Source organism: Pyxicephalus adspersus, chromosome 2, assembly GCF_032062135.1.
Source record: "Pyxicephalus adspersus chromosome 2, UCB_Pads_2.0, whole genome shotgun sequence".
Lineage (NCBI taxonomy): Eukaryota > Metazoa > Chordata > Amphibia > Anura > Pyxicephalidae > Pyxicephalus > Pyxicephalus adspersus.
This window is the reverse complement of record NC_092859.1, coordinates 30,607,026-30,629,658: the sequence shown is the minus strand read 5'-3', so window position 1 is coordinate 30,629,658 and position 22,633 is coordinate 30,607,026. Positions and strand designations below refer to the sequence as shown.

General features: G+C 38.5%; 1 protein-coding gene across 9 annotated transcripts in view; it reads right to left on the bottom strand.

Moving 5' to 3' along the window:
• The window catches only part of FGD4 (FYVE, RhoGEF and PH domain containing 4), a 96,872-nt gene that overhangs the window by 5,780 nt on the left and 68,459 nt on the right, over positions 1–22,633 (bottom strand). For 8 of the 9 annotated variants that reach the window (XM_072400240.1, XM_072400239.1, XM_072400241.1 and 5 more), the window contains exons 2-14: positions 21,699–21,860; positions 16,179–16,347; positions 13,132–13,795; positions 12,267–12,353; positions 9,041–9,186; positions 6,625–6,781; positions 5,850–5,988; positions 5,483–5,541; positions 5,015–5,161; positions 3,904–4,076; positions 2,973–3,003; positions 1,687–1,776; positions 124–249 (exon numbers count right to left, since the gene is read on the bottom strand). In XM_072400240.1, the coding sequence (XP_072256341.1) occupies positions 124–249; positions 1,687–1,776; positions 2,973–3,003; positions 3,904–4,076; positions 5,015–5,161; positions 5,483–5,541; positions 5,850–5,988; positions 6,625–6,781; positions 9,041–9,186; positions 12,267–12,353; positions 13,132–13,795; positions 16,179–16,347; positions 21,699–21,860 (2,150 nt within the window). Of the gene's footprint in view, positions 1–123; positions 250–1,686; positions 1,777–2,972; positions 3,004–3,903; positions 4,077–5,014; positions 5,162–5,482; positions 5,542–5,849; positions 5,989–6,624; positions 6,782–9,040; positions 9,187–12,266; positions 12,354–13,131; positions 13,796–16,178; positions 16,348–21,365; positions 21,413–21,698; positions 21,861–22,633 lie in introns of those variants that run through there. The other variant, XM_072400248.1, reaches the window with a different exon arrangement.

Sequence of the window (22,633 nt, the reverse complement as noted above, 5' to 3'; positions counted from 1 at the left end):
TTCAAAATTTATATTTTTGGGCCATAAGAACAAACCAGGTTTTTAAAACATTAACATGAAAAAGTTAAGATGATTTAAATGCAGCTAATAAAAAAAAGTACAGTATCCTCTTTTATAACTTACATAGCCGCAGGCCCGGCAGTGGTGCCTTCTTCGTGTCAGGGCATTAAATGGCTCTTTGCATTTCATGCACATGGTCACTTCATTGTCCCGGATCCACCGCGGTGCTCGGAGTCCCAGTTCAGCACTCTGGAATCAAGATTGAGACGACACAGTATTAAGACCCTGTTTTTAGGGGCAGCTGTAGAATATGAAGAATGTTGAGGCAACTTTGGGCTTCCTTTAAGAATATGTGCTGCAGTTACAGAGGAGTTTTACTGCAATTCTAAGGCTACATACACACTTGCAATGCTTCTCGTCCGATAGTTGGCTCAGGGCAGATATTGGACGAGAATCTGGCGTGTGTACAGTGCCCATCGTCCATACGGCTGTCCTGGCGGATCCACGGACAATGGATGACAATGATCGTAATGGAAGCGAAGGGGGAGAGTGCTCAGCGGGGTGCCGCTCCGTTGTTCTCCCCCTTTCATCTCCATAGAGCATGACGATGCTGAACGTACAGCACTCGTTCATGCATCGTGCAGTCCTTAGTTTTGCAATCCTTTCCAACAACAATTATTGCACGTGTGTACTCAGCTTAAGATATGGCACTCTTTTCAGTTGTATTTAAATAAACAAAAGCAAGTCTAGTTTTGTTTATAGTTGTGCCTTAACGCAACGCATTGTAATATGCAGAAAAGACGACCCATCTCCCTAAGAGGAGGATATAAAGGAAAACACATATTTGCATAAAGCCATTTTAAAAACGCGGTCTAGTAAAAACATTTATCTTTTTTGAGGGGAAGTTGCCAACAGCTAAAAAAAATCCTAATGAAATTTTTTATCCTTTCTCAGTCTTCTAGAATATATGTTTCTGTAGGACATGTATTTACTAGGCAGAAATATCCCTCTACTAGGCAGAAATATCCCAAGGCAGAGAATATCCCTTATTTCCTGTCTTAAATAGAATAATAACCATGGCTCTAACCCTTCCACTTGGCTGGAGTTGTGTTTTAAAAAAAAAGCCCATAGTGTCTTTTTAAGTTTGGAAATGGAGGTCAGCAATAGCACCCTACTTAATTTCCCTTAAGTGTTTGTTGGGAAAAAATAATTGAAAGATATGTATACAATACATGATTGCAATACATGAACTTTTCCCCTTAAAAAATGCTGCAAATAGGGAAAAGCACCCATTATTCTGCCCAAGTTGTGTGCTTATAACTTTCTTTTTTTAAAATGCCAACATGTATGGTCAAGCCCTGCCTGTTATAATACAGAACTCCTGTCCTATTTCCCAGCAATAAATGCTGCTGACTTGACTCCCACAAGCCTGCTTACACTTGCGTACTGGTTGCAATAATGAAACCGAGTACATATATGTACATACATGCCAAGGTCTCGAAGCTGTAGTTACCACAAGGAGGAGGTTCAAAAAACAGAGCAACTTCCTCTTAAATGAAAAAAAAAGGAAATTATTTTTTAATTTGTAACACAAGGCAGATTTTTTTTTCACAAGCCGGTCCTGGCATTCCTATTTGTCAATTATCAGAAACAAAATAAAAATACCTTAAAAAGGTCACAACTTACCGAAACCTCCATAGGAGCCTCCTCCACTTTTTTACCGATTAGGAAGGTCTCATTCCTCTGCTGGAAGTTTGTGATAGCATCGTTCAAAGCCTGAATTAAAAGCAGAAAAAACAGTTCATATTTAATAAGTGCACATATATTATATCTTTATATGGGTGGATTTTTATCTGTCAAAGATTGTGTTTTTCTATTTATTCAGTTTTAAGATTTACAATTCCACCTATCTCACACAACACAGCATGGAGGATGACACTGCTTACAGTTAAGGAATACTGTGGTGTCTTTTCCCTCTCCTGATTCTAGACTGCACAATGAAGAGAGAAGCAGCAGACTGATAAATTGATGTGATCAGTTAGCTCATTATGTTCAATTCTCCAATCCACAATTTCCTTGTCAACACATTTCTATGCAGCACACTAAACAGCTCCTAGTTCTGTCTTATCTCTTCTAGTCTAAATTCCACAGTACAGGGGATCATAAGAGGCTAATACCAGATCAAGTTAAGAACTGTTAGCATGGTAATACCTTGCCTACCACGAACCACATATAAATAGTGGCCGGGACACTGCTTGTATTGAGCTTCACTTTATATCAACTATGAGCCATATAATGTCAAAGTGATCCTCTGGCTCTTGGCTTTACAACGGCTGTGAATCAGTGGCATTGCAGCCATCCATAATATCAATAGTGGCAAAGGTGAACTCACACCCCCCATCCACCCTTTCTGCAAGGTTACCAGGCTCACCAGTGGCTTCTGGTGCCCAGGGACCAAAGGTATTTATGCAGAATGGTCCGGATACAATCCATGATGACACCATCTGCGTTACAAACCACGCAGTGCCCATTTCTGTGCCAGTTATACCCATGCTAGGGGGTTTCCAAATCATAGGGGTTTCCAAGTGCTTAGGTGGCGATTTAAACTAAATTTCAGACATACACAGGTAAAAAACATATTTGATACTTGTTTAGCCTGTCAAATGATTTGTAATTATGACCAGCAAGTTTGGTGATTCAGCCACCTCTACAAGACAAATGGGCCAGTTGCTGGATTTCCACTGTAGCCAAGAACATCGCCCAGTCTGTTGACTGGTTAATGATGGAGCAACAGAGCACTGATAAGTCACCACATTGCTCTCTCCTCTTGTCAATACAAGTGTATGCATTGGAGCTCCTAGGGCTTCCCCTCCCTTTCCCAATCCAAGTGCTTAATAAATACACTAATATTGCTAAATATGACATGTGTTTGTTTACTTGTTATCTGTAAGAGAAACACAGAAGGCAAGTACCTTAATCCATTCCTCCTTAATTTGTTCCGAGCTGCAATGAAAAAACACAAGAATTGTTGTTAAGTATACAGTATATCATTTGTTTGTTACATTAGCAAGGTTAAGCCTCATTACAAATTGATGTCATTATCCCATTACCCTGTCAATCAAAATGGCAAATGGCCAAAGACACCAAACCCAGAAAAAGTTGTCACAACACTGAAGGAGGTAAGTACTGCAGACTTTAATTCCTCTTTAAAATTATTTTGTTTTCAGTTTGTAAATGCAAAAGTTCTGCCTAAGTGAATCACCTTCAGGATGGTACTTTAGTTATGAGCCAGAAACGCCTCTTAAATGCACCTCTCAGATTTACTTTGGTCTCTTAACCCTTTACAGATACCTGATGGATGTCAGAGAGTTATTGTTGGATCTTTGGTGAATGTTCCCCGAGCAATGTACACACATCGCTGTTGTGTTGGGGAGCAGTGAATGAGTGAGTGGCAACCGGCTGTGTTTTCCCCCATAGGAGTGATTATTGGTCGTTCCCAATCAGATGTCGGGGGGACCACTGTACAAATGTCATGACTGTTCACTCCAGGTGACGTTTATGTGACATGTGTACATAGCTTACATTTCTTGTCTGCATGGTTAAGCCTTGCTAATTATCATTCTTTATCCCATGACAACGCCTCATTATACAGAAGGTTGGCAGTTAGTGGAGAATAATCATAAAGTGAGGGAAAGTAATGGCTACAGATAAAACTAGATGAGAGGAGAACAGAAAAGTTCTGCACATCTTTTATTCTAATTTAAAGCAAAACTTTTACTTTTAAAACTTCACAATGGAAAAGACAAATGGGAGCACATACATTTTCCCATAATAATTAATTTTATTGGATTACAAAGGAAACAGCTAGACAAACATTACCCCCAAAATACTCTACTGTCTTACCCAGCCCGAAGCTCCAATGTTCTCTCTTTACCAGAGATCTGGAACGTGTGTCGGTAATCTTCGTTTTGAGTCTCCACCACTTTCATCCCATCCAGACCGATCTTTGTCCGGATGGTGTACTTTGCCCCAGCCAGGCTAAATTTAGGCACACAGTACAGTAACATGTTGTTGAACTGCAAGACAGAGAATATTTGTGATATACACAACTAAAGTGCTAAACAATACATTTTATTAAAAACTAACTGCATCCTACATGTTTTTAGGTTTTAATAAATATGTTTTTCTGTTGGGTTTTGATTACCATCCATGATCCCTAATGGAAACAATCAAGTTTCAGGTATTTACACTTCTCAAATGTAAAGATTTTAGTTTACCTCATCTCCAACACACATAGGAGGTAATACGCTCTTGCATCCCAATGTAAAAATGACTTTCTTGGAACCGTAACATTTATTACTGCTAGGATCAGCTGGGTAATGCTTAGGTGAAGTGATGTTTAATCCAATATCCTTCAGCTTTTTACTATTATTAATAAACAGGATTTTTATAGCACCAACAATCCAGCACTGTATATTTAATAGGGGTTGCAAATGACAGACGAATACAGACAGTGACACAGAAGGAGAGGAAGTAACACACAAAAGGAGGCGAGATATGTAGTGCTGGGAGGTAGTGACAGTTTCAAAGGACAGAAAAGACAAGGTAGGCAAGATTGAAAAAATGGGTTCTGAGTGCTCTTTTAAATGAGCAAAAAGTAGAAGCAAGCCAAATAGGACAAGGAAGACAATTCCAGAGAAATGGGGCAGCTCTAGAGAAGTCTTGTATCCGTGCGTGTGATGAGGTTATGAGTGAGGAAGTCATTAGTAGGTCATTGGAGTAGCGGAGAGTGGCAAGGGGAGTATTTTTTTACCAGGTCAGATAGGTAACTGGGACAAGAAGAGTCATCCAGAGGCTTTGTGTATATAAATGTCTCCTGGCACCACACATATGTGCAGTAGAGGAATGATTTAGATCTCTTGGTATTGAAGGCATCAGATAAACCAAGCATGTGAAATGTTATATTAACCCCTAATAATTATCAGACAGGCACATTTTAAGTAACAGGACTCACCAGGAAGAGATATCTGTCCTGGGTTGATGTGTTGCGGGCAGCAAGTTTCATGATTTGTCCTTCTTTTATAAACTCAATAGAAGGGTGCACAATGTCCTCCTCTTCTCCCAGCATTTCATACACCAGCAACAGCTTCTTCAGATTTTCCTAAAACATCAGAACAGAGATGAAAAAAGAGTGTAAACAGAATAATGAATCTGTCTGATTGGGGACTAGCAAAAGATCAGTATAAAATAAATACCAAAAGCCATATAGACAGTTCAGGCACAGATGATACCTTTATACCCTAAATAACAAAGTCCTCAGGTGCCAATGACTTTAAAAAGAATACAGACTACCAGCATGCTTAACCTAATGACAATCACAATGCTGTAAATATATATATTGCTTCTGTCCCCACAGAGGTCCCTGCGATTAGTACAAATATGCCGGTTGGATGAAAACATATTGCAACAATAATGATCTCACCATTTTTCTGATCGCTGTATTGGAATGACTTGCAGCAGTTGAAATGATTTCTAAAGACTCTAAAGAAAAAGAAACATTAGTCAGCAGTCTCAAAATAACAAAATGTCATGCAAGGGTTCTGAGTAAAGTAAAAAAAAAACTGCTTTTTGGACCAAAAAGTCTGTTCTCATCCCAAATAAAATATCTACAATCAATATTTTATGGAGGACTTGTTATACCAAGTATCACCAGTTGGTGGCACTATAACAAAACCCTGCAAACTACATTACTCATAAAACAAAAGAGGGTAACTAAAGTCAGGATGTTTAAAAAAAAATTGAGTTTTTAAGGAAAAAAGTCAAACGTAAAGAACAAAGTTTAATCTCACTTTCTGCATCTGCTCTGTCAAATGAGTCTTCAGGCAGTTTTCGGAGGTAATCCTTCAGTAGCATCTCATATCGAGGGATCCGCTGCACAGGCCCCAACATGTGGTGCTGAAGGGTTAAACTTCCACACTTTCCTTCCCTCTGAAAAAGAACAGCAGGTCTTTATAATACCATCTCTAGAACATTGTATCCCATAAACACACTGTATGCACTGCAGGCAGGTCCAGAAACCTAAAGCAGACATTCATCTCCCAGCAAAGAAAACAAAGGATAATTTTTGATTGGTTACCAAATTCACATTTAGAAGATTTTATAGTCTCACTAAATTCACGAAAAAATATCCTCAGGTCTTTAAGCCAAATCTGTCCCCTATGCCATTCCATTTTTCAACACCAGAGGTCACTAGAAATCAATAGGTTAGAAAGAGCACCAACAGGCAATTTTTGGGAAACCATTGCCCCACATAAAAATAAGTGCAATTATGTTTTATGTGAAGGTTTCCATAGACTTTGTAGAGGCAGAGCCTGAACCAATGGGTTATAGTGGGAGTTTCCTCCTCAGGCTTAAATTGCCAGAAAACGTACAAAAACTTCAGTTTAATAAACCAGGGTGAACAATTTCAGTACAGGAGAGGAATCTGTACATCTGTGTAAGACTGATGATATGGCTGGAGTTCTACTTTACTTGTGCACTGGTTTTTTTTGGAAAGATCAGTAAACAGAGGTTCTAAAATTCTGGGATACAGAAAAAAGAGTGAGAGAAGAGAAGATATTTTACCTGAATTTCCTCAACAACATGTTTGAATTGTGTGGACCGCTCCATCCATGTTTTAACAGTTTCCATGGCGTTGTCAAAGTTTTTGACATACTCAGCATACATCTTCAGGAATGGTGCCAACTTCTGTAAAATATCTCCAATCCTTGGATTGTTGCACCTGACAATACAACATAAAACACATCAGAAAGAGCCCAATCTATATATATCTATATATCTATATATATATATATATTAATAATAAAAAATAATCAAAATATCCTCACAGTTGTTTATTTACAGACCAAAAGAAACAAAAAAACTAATCAAATCAGTTTATTGTCATGTCATGTCATTGACATACATAGTAATTAGTTTGGGTACACTTGAAGGACCACAGTCATTCTCATACAATAAGGCAAAGAAGGGAGATTGCACAGCAAAAAATCAAGTGATGATCCTGTCACTGTGATATACCTGCAGGCACACCATTATACAAATCTAAGTTACACTGAATTTCCATAGTCATTATGGTTGATGTACAGATGCTTACTACTTTGTTTTTTGTTTTGTTTTACCTGGAGCAGCAAAGATTTCAAGGATGCCTTTGATATACTGCATAGATGACAAATGGTAAAAACAATCTTCTAAGCATTTAAATCTATGTCATCTCATGAAATCTCCCATCACAAGAAAATCAAGGAGAATAATTCAATAAAACTGAATATTAACTATAATCTGTCTGCGCAGGCACTTCTTAGAAGAAGTCAAGGCCACAAAGGATGTTTGTCTGAAAGCGATCACAATGTGTGGACAGCTTGAGGAGGCTGCTAAGAAGAGTACGAATAGATTTTTTTTTTAATACATTAAACCCTAAAATACACAATAGTGAAATGCAGCTGTAAGAAGGGCAGAGCTCCCCGCTCTCTTCCAAAAGGATGACGAATCAGTTCATGCCAGATGACAAGTTCCATTCCCCAGCACCTCCACCCACCGCAGATGCCGAGTGTCACTGCTGGAGAAGAGCTCTATTCTAATTTAAAGAACACGGATCTGCTGAAATCATTAAATAAAGCCTATTATGACTTGTAATAAATGATTGCCCGCTGTGTAAACCAGAAGGACAGTCTAGTCTGTATCTAAGTGTTCTCTCAAGCTGCTGCTCAGACGTTCCCACATAAACACTTTATCTCAATTCAAAGCCTATTTCTCCATGTTACCACTTAAGGTGCGTACACACTTCCAATTTTTATCGTTCAAAACGAACGACGAACGATCGATTGGGCAAAAAATCGTTCCTAAAAAAGTAACCAACGACGCCGACGAACGAGGAAAGTCGTTGGAAACGAACGACCGGACCGGCGGATCGGATTGGACGACGATCGTTGAACATCGTTCGTGTGTACGGTCGTTCGTTGATCGTCCATGGGCTGAGCATGCGTAATGAACGAACGTTCGTTCACTTCCTGTGGTGCACATAGTTCCACTATCGCTCAAACGATCGTATCTATTGTGTGTACAATATCTACGAACGATCGTGTCGTTATCTCTATGTGCAGGATCGGTGCTATACGATCGTTCGTAAATATCGTGCAGGATCGTTCGTCGTTCGTTTTCCAACGATAATAATTGGAAGTGTGTACGTAGCTTTACTGCCTTCAGTATTCAAACCATTCCTGCTATCTGGGTGTATTGCTGATAAGACAATATCACATACCAGTGCTGAAAGAGAGCATGCTGGGAGAAGAGAAAGCGGGCAATATGCCTCCTGTTCACACCCCAAAAAAAATCTTGACCAGACCAAAAGACCAGGGAACACGGACAAACTATAGTGTGAGTTTGATATTAGCTGGAAAAACCTTAATGAAACCTGGACTCTGAGAAATAAGCAGCCTGCCTTAGTTAACCAGCTTTTGATTTTATTTGCCCTGTCATCTCTTGTCTGAAAATTTTAACCCAAACAGGAACTAATATGTAGAACTGGAAAGCCAGAAAGTACTCAGCACTGATGTGCAGTGCTTGCAGGTATTGAAGGCAGTGGATCAGCATGACAGTCAGAGAAAATGTTTTCCCTGTGTATGATATCTGAATTAATGTTTTACTAATACAGCCAAATAAAACTATGCTTCATGTTGAATGACCTTTAATTAACATGCAGGATAATTTATTAACCCCCTATGACCCCATACACAGGTTCATTAAGAAATGCTCATGTAAGACTTCTTTAACCATCTCTCAACCTTGCTTACCATCACTCCCAATACAAACACATAGTTGGATGGAGACTCAAGAAAAGACCCCATTGCAGTGTAAAGAAGAACAGATCTGCTGTTTTTGGGAGGACTGCATGAAGGCTGTGTGCATGTGCTGTGTAACAGATGTGCTGGTATTATACCTAAGATTGGACCATAGGTGCCCCCACCTAGGTTATGTTACTTACCAATCTCTCATTCTTGTTTCCAGTTCAGGTAGGAGGAAGGAGGAGTGGAAGCTGTGAATGGACACAATATTAGAGAATATCTTGTATGGAACATCTGCTGGAAAAGAACCTTTCTTGGCTTCATTCTCCAGAGCTGTACTAAATGTCTGCAGGGCACAAAGACAGAGAACAGAGGTTAGGAAGAGATGAATTCCCAACATGTGTACGACTAGTAAAACACACACTTTAGTTTCCTCCTTTTGATCATGAGCTTACGTTTAATCAAAAAAACTCTGTTCAACATAAACACAATATTTTAGTTATGAGCACAAGGCCGCTTTGTGAATCTCCAACCAACCAAACAAGGTATTAGGAAATCAAACTGCAGAAAAAGCGGTTTCCTTGGGTTTATACAGAGATTATAAATGGTCAATGCAGGCAACACAAAAAACTTTTTTTTTTGTTTGCCCTTTTCAAATTTGCATAGGTAGCCTCTCTTGAGATGCACTACCAGATTGAACAGCAGAGGCGCTGCAGGGGATATCAAAAATACTGACTCCTGGGTGCGTTTGGTGTTGGACCCTAAAAAATGATGAAAATAAAAGACACGTAGAAGTGAATAGCTACCTCAAAACATTTACAAGCTGAATATATGCAAACCTTTGTAAAGTCATGCGCAATATGATCCATATTATAGAAAAGATGTGGAGGCATTTAAAAACAGTTCAGCGTACCAGACTCCTCTTTTGTGTTTCTTTTAGATTACTAGTGAAAATCAGCATAAAAAGCATGTCTACCCTAAACTGCCTATTTCTGGTATTTATCATATAAACCAACACTGTAAGGTATTTATGTTTCACAGTTAGCAGAACATTAAAATGTTATTTCTAATCCAGTCCTAATAGAATTTAAAGCTGTAATTGAATATACAGTCTCAGAACCAGTCAGGCTACTTTAATGTCATTATATGTAAATGTTGATTTTTGACCTTTTTTAGTAAAGATCTATCGATGCACTGGTTCTTTATTTTTTATGACAATTGAATCCTGTTTGTTATTTTTACTTCTATATGGTATTTTAGACACCATACAGAGGATCTCTTGAAACAATAAATAAAGTGGGTTGGCTTGTTTTAGGACATTCTGATCAATAATTATATATAAATCTTTAGGGCCCATAACCATCAATGCATTTTAGGCCCTTATTTGCATGCAGGTTCACCATGAGCTATTGATTTAAATACTGCTACTTCACATCTACACCTTCATCTAATGGCGTAAAAAATAAGAAAGGGGGCACAAAAATAATAAACTTATCCTAAGTTCATAGTTTCTTCTAAACAGTAAGGGTGACAGAGGATCTAACCCTCCTAACTCTATCCCAAAAAAAAATTGGATCATGAGGAAAATGATCTAATGGCTTGAACTAGTGATTTTCTACCACTGTGTTGCGGCCCACAAGCATGTCGTGAGAGATCTTCAGGTGTACCGTGGGAAATTATCCAAGTCAGGTGGATCGCCATGGCTACGTGAGTCGATCATGTAGCCCTGGCTCAGTTCTGGCTCCGCCCACTCATGTCAGCAAGGACTTCCATAGTTTCTTGCTTGTGGTAGCACTGGACCCGTAGTGTGACAAAGGAATGCAGAGGCTGCTCACTTTCTCTCTCGTTTTGTGAGTCACATTGCACCTTAGGTAGACCTTCTTTTTATGTATATTCTCATAAATTGAAGGCATATACTTGTTTCTTTCCTTGTATCCAGTATCTTGATTTCTAGTGGTTGTTAAAATTCTAACTTTCAGGGGATCTAAATATACACTCCTTTTTTTGTAGAGTGGCTGCTACATGTCACTTGACAAATTTTTGACAAATGCTTTTCTACTTAGATTAATATTTGTGTATACCATGTTGCTGGGAAACTATGCTCCATTCATGACTAACAGACAAGAATGAAGACTGCAAAAATATACCTACTAAAATATGACACAGTTTGCACAAAATGTGTTGCACTATTATTTTAAAGCTTTGCACCCTTTTAGCAAATAATTAAATAACAAATAATATAAATAGAAGAGATGAGGGACTTTAAAGGCAGTATATATATATATATATATATATATATATATATATATATATATATATACACACATATACACACATATATATACATATACAAATGACTATGTTGCCGAGTAACAGTTGTAAAATTCAACAGTACCAGTAACACTGAAAATTCTTTAATATAAAATTTAATATAATATAAATCATGAGGATAATTCATGCATATGTGGTTTGCATGTTTTGTTGTTTGTTTTTAATTTTTATATTAAAGTATTTTCAATGTTACTAGTATTGTTAAATTTTACAACTGTTATTTACTCGGCAACACAGTCATATGTGTATAAATATGTATAGTAGCTCACAAACCAAAAAAGTGTGGAAACCCCTGATCCAAGTCTTCTATTTAATGTACAGCGCTGCGTAATATGTTGGCGCTATATAAATCCTGTTTATTAATAATAATAATAATAATAATAAACAGGCCCAGGTTTCGAGTGAGTATAAATAAATTGGGAAACTATATTGTCATTATATATACTATGTTACGCTACAGAGTGTCATTTTGTAACATATTTGGTTTGTGATGTGCCGCAGGATTTTTTCAACGTAAAAAATGTTCCGTGGCTCAAAAAAGGTTGAAAGACAATGGCTTAAACTACTTATGTAAGTTCCTGGTACCAAACTTGCAGCCCGCTGATGTTTGCCATGTAGCCCTTGTTGTGGGAGTTGATTTTATAGAAGAGATGTAATGATAATGATTCCTAACAGTCTTGTATAACATGTTCTCAGACCCCGACTGTCTCCAACACTGTGATAGCATCACAGGGGGATATAGGGATGTGCAAAGTGTGCTGCTGAAAGAATGCCTCAAACCCCCCTCAGCCGAAAAGGGCTCTCAAGTAAATTAGGCACAGGGGTTCATTGTTGGCTTCATCCAGCCCTGCATTTTGCATGTCCATGGTTTGTGTCAATTATTCTGTGGTCTCTGACAGTCTTTTGTAGCATTGCATATAATGAATAATATGACGTTGCTGCCCCCTAAACCTTGACACTAATATAACTGAACTAAAGGACATTTTTTGTATAGTTTTTAGACAGTTCAAGTAGCCTGAGTCTGATCATGCCAGTTTTCATCTTCTTGCATGAAAATTACAGATCACAAATTAATGACAGAAACATCTTGTTCACCTGCAAAAGCTCCAATCGGCTGACGTAGGCCCGCTCTGTCTGCAGAAGCTCATTGGCGATGTTGTGCCGCTTCTGCTCGTTGGTCTCCTGGAAGAGAGGAATGTTGTGATTTATAAGGTGAGAGGGAAAGCATTGATCTTCAGGGCACCATAATGAGAGTCGTGCTTTCACAGAGCAGCATGACACAAGGATTCTGCTACATCTGAAAATAACTTCCCCAATTAGGAGGACATTTGACATTTTGTTCAGCTCTGCTAACGATAATCTGGAAACCACAGGAATTCTCAACAAACTTGTTTATTGCTTCTCTGCAGACAATTTTATATTTAAGCTTTTATTTTAACTTCAAAATGATGTGGAGCATAACTGGATAACATTAGGGGTAACAAACACTGTGCATCACTGCAAATCATTTTGGAAAATACTATTTTTTTTTTAAAGAATTTATTAAAGAATTGTTTTATTTCAGTGGTGCTAACCTACTGACACCTTTTTGCAACCACCTAACAACGTCCTATATACATGCCTTAGCACTATAGGTTACTCAGTGTCATTGATCAGGGCAGGTTTACAAATGGTGGCAATATCTGTATATGTTTGTACATAGAGTACCTATAGTCTCAATTTGTTCATGTAAAAGGGTGTAAATGCAGAACCCAATTGAGAAACAAGAGGATTCGTACTCAATGCCTGAACAAGGTCTTTCACCTCAAGATCACCAGAACAGTTGCAGATTAAAAAATAAATAATATTGAAAATTATATTAGATATTACGTTAATGAAGAGTCTGAAGACATACTTCCATGCACAAAGCAATTTAGAAAGTAATTATTGTCATATGCAAGGAAGGATTGTATGAACTTACCTTAATTTCTCCAGAGTGTCTTGGAGAGGAAATATTGCTACTGCTTTCGTCATTATCTTTGTCAACTGAGGGTAATCTACTAGGGGTTTCATTTTCCTGATACCCTTCATTGGTATGTCCCCTATACATGGGTTTTATTGGTCTGTCCTCAGTAAAAGTCATTCCATCTCCATTTATTCTGTTTTGTGCAGTAGCCTCAAATGAAGGGGGTGACTCATGTTCTACAAAAGAAGGGGGGTTAGATTCAAAAGATGGATCTTGAGTACTAAGTGTAGGACAGTCCTGCGGTGCAGAATGGGAAGCCAAAGGTCTATGCAAAGTAGGCTTTGGGGAAGAAGATGAAGATGGGGAAGGAGGACCTCTTGTACCATGAGAGGGAGACCTGGAACCAGGAGGTTCTTGTTTTCTAAAAGAAGGTGCATCAACATCAAAAACTGTAGTCTGTATTTTAGGAGAAAGACATCCATCATTGATTTTCACCTCTGGGGTTACAATCCCATTACACTTTGGTTTGGGCTGATCCAGAGTTAGATCAAAACTCATTCCTTGTTTTTGAATAAGTGGATGCTCAGTGAATGGTTTTTGCTGGAGAACAACTTTGTGGTTACTTTTGTGTTGAAGCCCGTTGTTCAGATCTGGACTTTCTTTCTTGCTGTCACTGGGGCTGAGGAAAATAAGGAAAGGGCATGAGGAGAATACATTATATATTATACAAAATTTGTCAAGAGCAGCACCATTCCATGCAATCTGGCTACTCTGTTTAAAGAGGCTTAGAGGACAAAATGCTGATCCTTCCTTTCAAAACAGATCTTATATAAAAAATTCTATTATTTATTATATTATAAAGGTATATATTGATAAGCAGATGCTTCATCTACAAAGACAAGTGGTGAGACTTTTGGTTGTCCTTAGCTACACATGAACCAATGATGAATATCTTATTATTTAGGCAAACACTGAATCAGCAACTGCAATGGACAAAAATGGCCTTGTTACTTGAAGTATTTCTGTCACTACAGAAACCTAAAACCAAAGGTGTGCCTGTAAAGAAAATTAGTAATACCTACTTAATACTTGTCAATGTTTGCTGTCTTAACACGCTATACAGTCTGTAAAATTTTGAGCATACAACACTTCTCGCATTTTTGAACTCCATCTTCATGTAGTGGTTACTTTCTTCAGCTCCTACTTTCCCACAGGACATTATATTTCAGGTAGCTGCCAAAGAAAAGCAATGCAGAGTTTGGAGAGGACTATTCACCTAGTGCATCTGGAAGTGTGCCAGATGCTATGTATGGTTAAGCCAGGGTACTTCATTGGTAGAGTGGAGATGTTGGCACAGGCTATTGAAGAAGAGCTAAGTATTAACTTTTTTTCTTTAAAAGCATGCTTTTGTATTTGCGATTAAGAATAGTGTAAAAAGTTCCTCGAGTCTCAGTGTCCTTACTGCTACCTTAAATCCTACATTGGCCATCACCCTCCCTCCAAATGTTACATAAAGTCATCCAATTGGAGAGCATGATCCTACCATAAAGAAGTGTAAAGAGGTTATTAATAAATTATTCCAAAAATAAGAAATTATCATCAGACCTTTGGTGACTGGTTAATGAAAATGTATATTTGTATTAATAGTTTCTACATCCATGACATATAAGTGGCATATTATCAATCTCAGTCATTCACAAACCTGTTTGCCGTGGCACAACAGAATATGCAGACACTTTGTGACTGAAAAGCATTCAGAATATTTCATTTCAGTCCATTGCTGGCAAGCCCTGGATACGGTCTGCAGTGAAAGTGTGGATTAGCAGCTTGGTTATAAAATATACTGCAGGCAGCAAAAAATACAGAGCCACTGCTCAATCCCTGGCATCGAGCCACCAATATTTGCTTTATCTAGTGATCCATCACACACTGACACACAGGAACCGACTTTCTACAAAGGAAGCCAAGAGTGTCCAGGTGGTCAGACACAACTAGAAGGAAAGGGCAAGACCGGAAGAGACACACTCTTCCTCAACCCCACCTATATATCACCTCCTATACAGACTGGACATAAAGTGGGGTTCTAACCTAGATAAAAATCCCTAGTGGAATTACATAATTCCAATTTATGTGTATTTGGTACATGTATATTTGTTCATAGTAGTATCATTCTAAAGCCTAAAAAACAAGTGTTGGCAGCAGGAGCATTATGTGTGGATATGAGCACTGGGGAGGCAACTGTAAGATAGACCTGAGCTGTGTGTAATTTGTTAATGGAGTTCTAAAAACAAGTCCTAGACAATATTGACTGAGATAAGCTGTACAATTTATGTATAAACTCACAATTTTAGGAAGCACAGGGAAATATTTGCAATAATAGATCATTGTTAGTAGTTGTACAGCAGACCTTGAACCAAACACCCATAATCACAGGGTGAACCATTTCACCTGCCAAAAAATGAATCTATTCAGCCACTCACGTGATCCAGGCACCAAAACTAGACCTTTAAGAACTGTCAAGTAGATGACATCACTTATAGTTAAGGAATACTGTGGCATACTTTCTCCATTCCCACCCTGCTCTTAGGCTAGCATGTGCAGCAGCAGGCCGATAAGGGTCTTCCTCTGTGCTGTTGTTCTATTACCATGTTCATTGTTAACACATTTGCATACAGTACAAATGACAGGCTCTAGTTCCAGGGGATCCAAGTCAAAGTCAGGTAGTTACACAAGCTGCATATATTAACATACATTTCATAGTTTGTGGATATAAAGCTTTAAATCTTTGTCTGAAGTGCAACTTTAACCTCTTATAAAATGCAGTTTCGTCAGAAATGGCACATCGGCTATACAATGTCCCCTTAACTGTTTGGTAATGTTTTGCTTAGCACACAACAAGTCCCCAACAACCAAAACCCTAAACAGTCTTTCTACCCCAGTGGGAACCTAAACAGCCAACCACACAGAATTGAAAAAGCGACCATAAAAAAAAAAAAAAAAAACATCCTCATGACTACCACCATGAAACCCAAAATTTCCGATTGTCAGCATACAATGCTCACCTATTGCTTTCAAATCGGCTGATGAGATCAGAGATTTTGGGCGATCTCTCTGCCAGTGGAGGGGTACCTTCATCCATCCCGGTCCTGCCCCTAGGGAAGGTCCTCCAGTTAGGATTTTGCTGTTTGTAAGGTGAAGGAGTAGGAGGCAGATCTGTAGGCTTTGGCGGTACTGGAAAAAACAAAACACAATAGAAAACTTAGCTGGATAAAATATCATTATCACCACCAAGCTTGTATCTGAAACAAAACAAAGACACCAGACGAAGTGGCCGTCTGACCAAAATGGTGTTAAGTATCAGTAACTGCCCTTGTGGAGCCCCAATGCCATTCTCTTCTTTGAAAGATTGAAAGTATTCAGCCTTGTAATAAATGACATCTCAGCAATCGTTAAGGATCCAAAGTTACATTTTTCTGACAAATGTGCCTACTGGTGACAATTACATATGTGTATTACATATGTACCACTCTACCCAAAACCAAAATAAATGTGGGAAAAACATATCTTAAGGACATTATTTTTCCACACAAAATAACTAGACCTTATAGAGAGCAAAGAACAGTTTACACTAGTTTTAACCCCCCTTCCACTTGCAATTTGTAGATACATTTTAATCCATAGAAAAACATGCTGTTTGCACTATGCCCCATGTTAAGTAATTCTCTGATAGGAAGTAGCCAACACGGTGCACAGCTCTCATATGTCCGATCAATTAATAACCAATCACATTGTTTCCTGATCTTGCAAACACTATGGCAGCTATGGAGGCTTCATTCACAAATTAAACCTTCAGAATACAGGTGCCTTAAGCTACTTACACACTTCCAATTATTATCGTGGGTAAACGAACGACGAACGATCCTGCACGATATCTGCGAACGATCGTATGGCACCGATCCTGTACATACAGATAACGACACGATCGTTCGCAGATATTGTACACACGATAGATGCGATCGTTTGAACGATACAGGAAGTGACGTGCACCACAGGAAGTGAGCGAACGTTCGTTCACCGCGCATGCTCAGACCATGTACGATCAATGAACGACCGTATACACGATAGATGGTCAACGATCGTCGTCCAATCCGATCCGCCGGTCCGGTCGTTCATTTCCAACGACTATCCTCGTTCGTCGGCGTCGTTGGTTACTTTTTTTACGAACGATTTTTGCCCAATCGATCGTTCGTCGTTCGTTCGTCGTTCATTTCCAACGATAAAAATTGGAAGTGTGTACGCAGCTTAAGAATCCTGGCAGTGTGCCCATATATAAAACTAAAATTATCTAAACTAAAATGGCTTCATTTGTTTATTTATGGTGGTTTAAAACAACAATTTCTTCCTTCCATAAACTGCTTATCTAACCATCCTTCCTATATTGCAGATAAGAAGTCGAGCTGGTGGGGAAACCATAGCTCTACACATAGATACAATGGAAAAGTTAGGGTTGCTTCCCGAACGATAAAGATTAAATAGTCTAGGGACCAGTAAGCTGCAATTTATGAAATCTTTATTTTTAGGTTTAGACACTCTTTAGATAAAACAAAAAAGCTTTCAATTGTTTCTTTAACAGACTAGAAGTGGGGAGGTGTTTTTTTATACATACTCTTTTTTTTTGAACCACCCCTTTATTTAATGCATTTTAGTTTGAAAATGTATCACACATAAATGACATAATATTTTAGAGACATAAATGAGCACAGCATCCAGAGTCCTGACATTAAATAATATCTGCAGCACGCCAAGGAAAGATTTTTTTGCCACTCAAGCAAATTACAGAAAGCGGAATATAGTCCGTTTACATTTTTTTTTATGCACACAAGTCTGACGGTGCAAATTGCCAGGGGCTTGTCTGATGATATAGACAGGGAACAGTTTCCGCTCTTGACAAATTTATTTCTCATGTAGATCATACTGTTCCCTTTTCTCCCGCCCTGTCCTTAGAAATGCCAGTACAAGGCGAGAAAACAGATTCATAGATGGACTTTGCACTCCTGCAGACATGGTGTAAAAGGGCAGAGGAAATCGCACCCCTCCCTTTCATATCTCATTCTGTATAAGCAGTAAACATAATCAGTGTGACAAGTACAATAAATGGTACAATGTACAGTGCTGATTTCTTTTCTAAGTGCCTAAAACTTTGACAAACTGTGTGTTCTTTGAGAACAGGTTCAGTGACTTTGCTTTGGCTGAGAAAAGATCACTGGTCTGCTGCAGGCTGGGGAAAGCATTTATTTAGTCTCTCCCACTCCCTCCCCTGGATTTAGACAGTATATTGTATTTTGTAGCTAGTCACAAGGTAAGAGGATGCAGCAAGGGCTGATATTTGTCAGGTGTTTGTGAACAGGGACTAGAACTGCACAGACTTTAAATTATTGTGTCATCTCTGATCCGGCATCTCAGTCCATGAAGTTGGAAGGTGTCCCGTGATGATGCTCAAACAAAAACAGATGTATTTATTATTGGAGGTTAAGGTGATCAAGTTACATTTACACAATAATAGGCATGTATGCACTTAACAAAAGAAACATATCTGATGTTAAGTCTGCTTTTAAGTGCTTGGTATTACAAAATAAATAGTTATCAATTATTTAAACCCTCCCAGCTTCTGTGGTCAAAGATTAATTGTATTATGGCACCTTTGTTATCTATAAAGCTTTTCTATATACCTGTAAATAGAGGTAGGTGACTGTTACACGACAGCAACTCAAATTAAAAAATATTAGACATTCTGCAACAGATCCTTCCTCAAATGTCTACAGCTTGGAGCAGGAAACTTCCAAAGTAAGCAAAGCAATGGCACTGGGCAGTGGTAAGACAATGTTCTTACTGCTGATTGGGTTGTGGCATTTTTTGTAGCTGCCCACCTAAATATATTAAATGTATGAGACCCCCCTGACATAATTTCTGACTCTGCTCCCATCTGCTTAGGAATTTTGTGTGTTCCCACCTTTAACGTGCCCCAGCAACTCGTTTTGCATTCATGATAAAAAAATAAATATCCAGCAGGGTAAAGAGAACATCCTTCTAATGGCTACAATTAGTGTGCAAACCTCAAATCATAGATGGATTCCACAAAACAAACTGATAAGAGGTTTAAATACCCAACCCCTACCAAAAATATATTTTATATAGACTGACCCTTTAAGAAAATCAACTGTAAAATCTGTCCTGACTATGTTACAACCTGATCATGAAACTCATCAAACTCAAACCTAATAAAACTAAGTGTAAAGCAAAAAGCAGCCACTGCATTGTGAAATCTGCAACTCCTGTCTGAGAGCTTACGAGTCTGTTTATGAGCTTAGCTTCCTATTAGGTAAACTCATAAAACCCAATGAATCTGCTAGCATGAGTCCTAGTGCTTTAGGGATTCACTATGACCCTAGGTCATAGTGAAAAAAAAAAATGTATAGTAATCAAGTATGGCTGCCTGCACAGTGTGTGAATAGCAGATGCAGTTTAATGGCAAACTACAGCCTGTAATTTTCCTTTCTGTGACCAAAAATAAACTAAAATAACTAAAATTGTCACCCTCAGCCTAGAAAGATAAGAAAGAAAATAGGAATCCACCCATATAAATAAAAAGGAGGAAAATATAAGTGTTAGGAAACACATGGCTGCCCAAGGAAAAAGTCCACATGTCCTGACTCAGACATTTACTGCTGGCAACTGGCACAGTGCCCCAAAGGGGCCAGAGCGGGCCACGGCTGTGAGACGTCATAGGTCGGTGCTGTGCCGTCTACACCCTGCTGTCATTTATTGTCCTGTGAAGGTTGGGCAACGGAAGGGTTACTGCTCTGTGCAAAAACACAAGCAAGGCTGGGTGTGTAGTAAAATCAATCAAAGCAGTTATAAAATACTACAAGAACTTTATCAGTATGATTCACAGATAGACAATCACTTTTAAAATAACTTTTCTGGTAAGTCAGAAGGTAAATTGAAACATGCTTTCTTCAATTTCTAACACTTCATGTTATGATTCTGGTGCAATGTGTTGTAAGTCAAAACTTTTTTGTTGTTGTTTTGCATCTAACACTGAAGGGTTAAAACTCTTATAAGGTTATTAATTTTAGTTTTTTGGCTGTCTGTGCCTCCCTATGGTGTTTTTTTCCAATTTTTGTCCTAAAGACTTAACAGGAAATGAGGGGAAATCTGTAAAAACAGAACAACATTTTTTATCTGAAAGTTGTCCTACAAACAGGTGTCCCTCACATATTCCTCTGGTGCTTGACTTTCCCCACACTTTGTCTCAGTGACAATGTACAAAAAAAAAACTTATGTTATCAAAGAACTAATAAAACACTTCTGACTTTACAAACGTGTTTAAGTGGAAGTACCAACTCCATTTAATGCAAAAGAGGTGACAGGCCAGCTTGTGAAGGCTTCTCTGTCAAATGTGTTTTAGCTCTCCTATCATTTTCCAAATGGTTATTCTGAACTATGCATGCACAGTGCAGTGTACAGTCTCAGCATGTTTCTGGGTTGGGAGGATGCAATTCCCACTGTCATGTGCAGAAGTTATGTCATCCCAATCTGGTCAATGAAGATGTAAGAAGACTCTGGCACTTAAAGACTGGATGATGATGATATTGCCAAAGACAGAGTGCAGCCTGGCCGTGCATTGTTTTACATTAGGAATAAAACCTCCTGGGGCCCCAAAACTATTTATTTCACAATGTAACTAGCTGCTCCTAACAGCTGCTTCTAGCTACAATGTATTGATTTATAGTTATATTATATTATTTTAATACACTCAAAATATCTCCTGCATGGATCATACAGATAGAGCCACTGCATAAACTGGGGGTTTGGCTGTCAGATTTACAGCAGGTTGTACAAATCTTGCTGCAGCTGGTCATACTTATACAATGTATCCATGTGATTGTACAATATTTCAAAGATCTCCTTTGGTAGGGGGCAATATGTTGAAGATTATACTCAAAATATATTTCTTGAGTCAGAAAAAGACTGATGACAGATGACATCTCTGACAACTTGACAAGAGGTAAAATATGGCTTTATAATCAAAATGCTTTTTAAAAAATTATACCGTTGCCATTTATGTGACACACCAGTAAAGTATATGTGCAGATTAAAAAAAAGAATAACTCTAAAGTGAAACTTAATTACTTCTCCCCTCAGTGATACAACATTCACAAGCTTCCACCATGGTGCTAGCATATTACCTAGTCTTCTTCTGGGGGCAGAATCTCTGACCTTCTAGGTTGGCTGCACTGGCATGACTTTACTTCTGCACATATGTGGGAGTTTTTCATCCTGTCAAATGCCAAAATTGTAAACTAAGCTACATGCATGTACAAACTCATATCTTGAAGTCACGGAAAGCTGAGCTCCTTTAACAAAAGTCACAATAATTCAGAGAGGGGCAACAGGGAGTTGAGTTTTTTTCTGTTTAACAAAGAGAATATCATTATATGATTTTAGGTATAAAAGTAAAAAAATCCAACACAACTTTACTCAAAAGCAAAGAAAAACACCAAACAGTGTCAAATGTTCACCTGAGGGCTTGGGACTCTTTTGGTTGGTTCTGTAGAATTCTCGGTTTCTTATCCCCAGAGAGTTATCATTGTGTACGCTCCTCTCCTGCTCCACTAGTCGGTCTGTGCTGGTGGAGATGGGCTTCCAGAGGGGAAGGATGCGGGGACAAGGCACACTGTTGCCTGAAACACACAAAATGACAGTCACATTAGAAGAGTAATGGCATAAAGTAGTTGAGTAGTAGTTGAGTAGTGCTCAAAAAATAACACTGCAATACAATCAGTGCTGAAAGCTTTACGTGTGTGCATGTGTCTAGCTGAGCAGGGTACAGACGTTCTTAGACAGGTGTCTGTTTATCTGTGAACCTGCAATGACATGGTGTGACCTGTAATATACTACATTTACCAGAGAAATAAAGAGGTCTACAGACAGCCAATGACAGCTGTCAAGGTCAGGGCACGAGGGTCAGATCTTCACACTATCTTAGGAAGCCCAAAAAGGGCAGGAGGGAGAAAGCCTGGAGTGTGTCCAGGGGAACATGATTCCCATTACAGCTCTGGACCTTCTTCAAACTACGGTTGTGTTCTGACTCACATGAGGAAATCAGGATCACAAGACTAGCTGAACACAATTACAAAACCTTTGATGGGTAAAGCAGTTCACATCATGGATTTCAAGAGTATATGTAGCCACCTGCCCGTAAATTTAGGTAAAATAATTGATTTGGTTATGATTTAAAAATTATATCGGTATTTGCTCTCCTATAGACACTGTAGTGTTAATTTCACATTGCGTTTTACTACAAATTCATAATAAATATGCAGAGGGCAGTGTAGTATCCAAGGGAATATTCTCTATATAATGTTCCAGACAGCAATGATTGATGGAGAAACTGATCACAGGGATTTGGAACATGGCATATAACATTAACTTTTCATATTGTCATACACATAAA